This window comes from Narcine bancroftii, chromosome 2 (genome assembly GCF_036971445.1).
Source record: "Narcine bancroftii isolate sNarBan1 chromosome 2, sNarBan1.hap1, whole genome shotgun sequence".
Classification (NCBI taxonomy): Eukaryota; Metazoa; Chordata; class Chondrichthyes; order Torpediniformes; family Narcinidae; genus Narcine; species Narcine bancroftii.
The window spans coordinates 194,389,146-194,395,145 of record NC_091470.1 but is presented as its reverse complement, the minus strand read 5'-3'; the positions used below and the strand labels follow the sequence as shown (position 1 = coordinate 194,395,145).

The 6,000-nt window shown below is 51.5% G+C and overlaps 1 protein-coding gene across 1 annotated transcript in view; it reads right to left on the bottom strand.

The window, feature by feature from the left end:
• LOC138753047 (actin-like protein 6B) overlaps positions 1-6,000 on the bottom strand; it is a 42,414-nt gene that overhangs the window by 32,486 nt on the left and 3,928 nt on the right. Inside the window, 6 exon segments of the mRNA XM_069915640.1 lie at positions 347-365; positions 367-442; positions 1,038-1,135; positions 1,408-1,508; positions 1,740-1,905; positions 3,444-3,520. Coding sequence (XP_069771741.1) covers positions 347-365; positions 367-442; positions 1,038-1,135; positions 1,408-1,508; positions 1,740-1,905; positions 3,444-3,520 — 537 coding nt within the window.

Genomic DNA, 6,000 nt, shown 5'->3' with positions numbered 1-6,000 from the left:
TGGGGGGAAGGGGCGGGGAGGGGGGAAGGGGCGGGGAGGGGGGAAGGGGCGGGGAGGGGGGAAGGGGCGGGGAGGGGGGAAGGGGCGGGGAGGGGGGAAGGGGCGGGGAGGGGGGAAGGGGCGGGGAGGGGGAGAGGAGGGAGGATGGGGTGGGGGAGGAGGAGCGGAGGGAGGAAGGGGCAGGGGAGGAGGAGCGGAGGGAGGAAAGGGCAGGGGAGGAGGAGCGGAGGGAGGAAGGGGCAGGGGAGGAGGAGCAGAGGGAGGAAGGGGCAAGGAGGAAGAGAGGAGGGAGTAAGGGGCAGGGGAGGAGGAGCAGGGAGAGCAGGGGGAGGTGAACGGAGCTCACCTTGTTGGAGAACGTAGCCCATCGTGGACCGGGATGGCAGTGGTGTGAGTGGCCCCACTGTCAAGGACGAGGCCCGTGGATCGCCCATTGGCAAAGCTGCAGCAAGGCGCCAGTCAAGGACAGATTCAGCAACGCTTGCAGGAAGAAACACCCAGCGGGCTGGATCCCACCTCCCACCACGGACGAGGTCTCCCTTCCAGTCAACACGGAAGACCCCAAGTAAATCCTGAGAGACACAAAGGTGTGCAGAATCTGCAGTAAAAATACAAAAATGCTGGAGGAACCTGGGTCTCACAGCGCCAAGAGGACGTAAAGATATATTGCCGACGTTTCAGGCCAGACCTCTTCCTCAATGTGCAAGTAAAATAAAGAGACGTCTTTATGATGAGAATGAAGGTGGGACCATTGAAAGATAAAGGTGGTAATATGTGACTGGAGATGAAGGGGGTTGGGGCAGTCCTGAACACCTTTGTTTCAGTATTCACAAGATAAAAGGATCAGGGTGAGGTGAGAATAGAACAGGCCTGTGTGCTGGACAATGTGGAGATTGAGGAAGTGTTGGATCTTCTTAAAAACATCAAGATTGATAAGTCTCCGGGGCTGGACTCAATATACCCCAGGCTCCTGTGGGAAGAGATAGCTGGGGCAGTAGCTATGATCTTTGAATTCTCTTTAGCCGCCGGGAGGATACGCGGTGAGCACAGCGGTCTTGCACAGGAAGAAGGCAGGGATGTTGTAGTGCTCGAACATTAGCTCGGTCAGCTTCTCTCGCTTGGCCCGGACGTTCCACTGCAATAGGGAAGATGGTCAGTTAAGCCCCCCGCTGATAACCCAGTGGTTCTCCCACCAATAACTTTCACCCCGGTCAGCAAAATCCACCCCTCAATAATCCTCCCACGGACATTAAAGTCCCCCTACCTCAATAACCCAGTGAACACACCCCACCACCCCCCCACCATGGCCAGTGAAGCCCCCCCACCCTCCATCACCACACCCCCTCCCCGGCCGGCAAAAGCCCCTTCCACCCTGCTGAGTGCAGCCCCCACCCCTCCTCTACTCACCGGTGCCTCAGACATGAGAACTGGGTGAAGGTTGGGCTCAGACTTGATGTGCTTGGTGTAGGTGTGATCCAGGATGGCCTGAAAGCAATCCCAGTCCTCGACTGCAGTGGCAGAGGGGCACAACACCAGGGTGGGTGGGGTAGGGGAGAGAGGGTGGGAGGGAAGAGGGAAGGGAGGGGCGCAATGGGGAAGGTGTCAAGTGACGAGGTTTAAATGCTCCTCACTCCCCTCTCCCTCCATCCTCACAATCCCTCTCCCCCTCCTTTCTACCCCCCTCCCCCTCTTTCACCCTTCTCCCCCTTGACCCCCTCCCTCTTGACCCCCCCACTCACTCATGGCATTTTTCAGGGGTGAGATGACCTCAACGCCCTCCCGGGGAACGTGCAGAGAGTTGGTGTCGATGTAGTACGTCTTCCCGGACTTGGTGTCCTTCTCCCCATCGATGTCCAGCGCAGTCTCATCATGGTTGAGAAGCCCCACGGTCGTGGGGAAATCGGCCTGGAGAAGGCAAGCTGAACGGGGTGAGGTCAGTCATACGCACCCATTTCCTGTCTCCCCCGCCGGCTGCAAGACTGTGAGCAGCCCCTCAACTCACCCCTTGGACTACCAGAGAGGATGTGGAGGATTGGGTGTTCTTTTGATGAAAACAGGAGGAGGGGAACAGGGTATTTGAAGGAGAAGTGAGAGACTCAGGGGCTCAGCAGGTGTGGGTTACTTACTGTTAACTCCCCTGTCACATCACATTCTCCCAAGGTCAGGCCAGACACAGAGTGAAGCTCCCTCCACACCGTCCCATCACATATTCCCAGGGCAGGAACAGCATGGGTTAGGTACAGAGTTACAGTCTCTCTATACTTCCCCATTACACACTCCAGTCACGTTACAGATTAAGTAGAGACTTCTCAAACTAAAATTTCACCAGAGAAGCTGGGGAATTTAAATTTATTCTCCTACTGCTCCCACTCACTCATTGATAGATGATAGCCTTGTTTACTATGGTTCCCCTGGTAATATCTCATCAGAGACATTCACTCTCCACCCACCTTCTGTGTCCTTCCCAGTTCTGATGAAGCGTCTTCAACCTGAAACTCAGTTTCCCCTCCTACAAATGTTGCCTTATCTGCTCAGAGTTCTCTATACACCCATGACCGTGGCCAGGCACTATTCAAATGCCGTCTACAAATTTGCCAAGTACACCACCAACATCGGCAGAAATGTAGATGGCTATGAGGAAGCATTCAGGAGGGAGATAGATCAGCTTGTTGATGACATCACTCCAACGAAAAAAGCAAGGTACTTCTTGTGGACTTCAAGAGGGGGAAATCAGAAGAACACAAACCAGTCCTAATCGAGGGTTCAAGAACTTCGAATTTCTGCATGCCAACATCTCTGAAGATCTGCCCTGAGGCCTCCATGTCGATGCCAATGACCTGGCCTCCACAACAGTTGTGGATGCTATGGAGAGGGTGCAGAGGAGATTTACCAGGATGTTGTCTGGATTGGACAATAATTCTTATGAGGCAAGGTTAGCAGAGCGAAGAAGGATGAGAGGAGACAACAGAGGACGGCAAGATTATGAGAGGCATAGACAGGGTGGATGGCCAGCGCCTGTTTCCCAGGGGATTCAGCAAACACCAGAGGACATCTGTACAAAGTGAAGGGAGGGGAGGGAGGTTTAGGGGAGATGTCGGGGGTAAGTTTGTTTGGTTGTTTTTTTTTTTGTTTTTTTTTATATAAACACAGAGGGATGCCTCGCCAGGGATGGTGGTGGAGGCTGGAACATTAGGGGCTCTTAAGTAAAATAGAGGGTTACAGGGTAGGAAGGGTTTAGTCATTTATTTTAAGGAATATATGGTTCAGCACAACATCTTGGGCTGAAAGGCCTGTACTGTGCTGTAATGGTCTATGTATTAGCAAGCAGCAGGGTTTTAGTTTAATTTGAGCATCACAGTCTGAATGAATATTGTGGGCCAAAGGGCCTGTTCCTGTGCAGCACGGTGTTAGCCTGGCAAGGCAGTGTCATTGCCAAAACGTACCTTGGGGCAGTCCTCTCCAGCATAACCAGCCCTCACTGTGTATGAACCGATGTCAAAGACGAGAGCTCCCACCTCATCTGATGAAGGGAAAAAAAGAGACGTCACGCTTAGCAGGAACACCCCTCCCACCTCAGCAACACGAACGAACATGTAGGACCTGCCCACAACCGCTCTTGCACGGGGCACCGGTTCCAACCCTCAGCACCTCCTTCCCTTTGATCCCCCAGTCAGACGGGGGCGGGATGACGGGCAGATCCCGGGTAGGGAGAGGAGACAGGTGAGTGACAGGTGCCAAAGATTGAGAGGACAGATGGAGCAAGACAGGCCAGTGCTGGACTGAAGAGGAGGTGAATGTTGGAAATAAAGATAACCAGTAAAAGGGCCCTTCCAGCCCATGAGCCCGTGCCGCCCAATTAACCTACAACTCCAGTAAATTTTAAACAGTGGCAGAAAACCAGAGCCCCCAGGTAAAACCCACACAGACACAGGGGAGAATGTGCAAACTCCTTACAGACAGCGCAGGATTCAAACCCAGATCACTGGAGCTGAATTTGCATTGTACTAACCACTACACCCTATCCGGTTATCTATGGGAAATGGAAGATGCTGGATAAGCAAAAATGCCGGTTGCTCAAGATTGTGTGGATTGGTGAACAGACCATTGTTGGGGGGGGGGGGGGGGGCAATTTTAAACATCCATATATTTTTTACCTATGGTATTTATTTTTCACAATTCTGTTTGCCGGTTGCTTGAGGCTGCCGATTGCTTGCATTCCGGATAACTGGGATTTTTTTTACTGTTTCTGATGGGGAAGTACTTCTAGGAATTAAACCTCCTGTCCAGAGCATGCAAGTCCCAGCAGTAATTAGTGGAGTGAACCAAAACGTTGGTCTTTATAACAGAAGAATCTCTCTGTAGATGTACAGTGAGTTATGAGACACTCCCTGGCTTATTGCAGACAGTTTGGCTTGCCTGTTTGAAGAGGGGTACCTTTGCCCTTGCAAAAGTTCAGAGTCCATCAGGAAGTATATTTCACAGATATAGACCATTCAGCGCATTGCCATCTAACACCCATTCTATCCATCGCTGGACTGATTCCTGGGGTGAAGGGTTTTTTTTTTTTTAAAAACTGGAAATGGTTGGAATCATACTTGGAATATATTTCATTTCAACGTACAGGAGAATATCAGGGCCTTGGTGTCACGCTAACAACCTTGTGCTCAACGTTAGCAAAACCAGAGGAACATGACCCTGTCCTCATCGAGGGCTCAGCAGTGGAGAGGGTCAAGAACTTCAAATTCCTGGGCGTCAACATAGCCTGTAGCCTTCATGTCGAAGCAATCACGAGAAAGGCCCGCCAGCGGCTTTACTTTGTGCGGTGCTTGAGGAGATTCATTATGTCACTGAAAACACTCGTAAACTTCTACAGGTGGACCGTGGAGAGCATTCTGGCCGGTTGCATCACTGCCTGGTACGGAGGCACCAACTCTCAGGACAAGAATAAACTCCAGAGGGTTATTAACTCGGCCTGCGCCATCACGGGCACCAGACCACTCCATTGAGGACATCTACAAGAGGCTGTGTTTTAAGAAAGCAGCCTCTATCCTCAAGGACCTCCCACCACCCAGGCCACGCCCTCTTCACTCTGCTACCATCAGGAAGGAAGTCCAGGAGCCTAAAGACAAGGACAGCTTTTTCCCCTCCGCCGTCAGATTCCTGAATAATCACTGAACCAAAGACACTGTCTTGCTTTTGCTGGACTATTATTTTATTTTTAGTAATGTCGTAAGGTGATTATAATATGAATGTTTGCACCATGATGCTGCCATAAAACACCAAATTTCATGACTTGTTCATGACAATAAATCCTGATTCTTCCAGCCCATGAGCCCCAAACCCCTGTATGTTTTGAATGGTGGGAGGAAACCAGAGCCCCCAGGGAAAACACACGCAGACAGGGGGACAGTGTACCATCTCCTTACAGACAGAGCCGGTACTGTATCAGCGTCACAAGGACCGCTCCGCTACCCATGGTGGCTTGGCATTGGAACCGAGAAAGCAGATGGAAGATGAGAGGGAGGGACAGGAAGGACCCACTTCCTGCAACAGAAGGATCAATGACTGGGAATGGAGACCAGCTTCACCAAAGGAGAGAGGAGATTTGAGGATGATGTTTCGCACCAAAAAATGTTGGGATCTGGACTTCACGCCTTTGTTTGCAAAAAATAAACCTGGTCTCGATGAATCTCAAAACTGACAGAATGAAGACCGAGAAATGGGTTTGGACTAAATATCAAGACAAGTTTATTATACAAGTCTGGGGGAAGAAGATGGGCAGGTTTAAACGGAAACTACAGAAGTCAATGTTAACGCCATCTGGTTGGAGGGGACCCAGACAGAAGATGAGGTGTTGTTCCTCCAATTTGCGAGTGGTCTCAGTCTGGCAGTGCACGAGACCATGGATGGACATGTGGTCAAGGGAATGGGGGGGGGGGGGAGGATTGAAGTAGGTGGCCACTGGGAGATCCCCACGATTGCAGCAAACGGAGCCGAGGT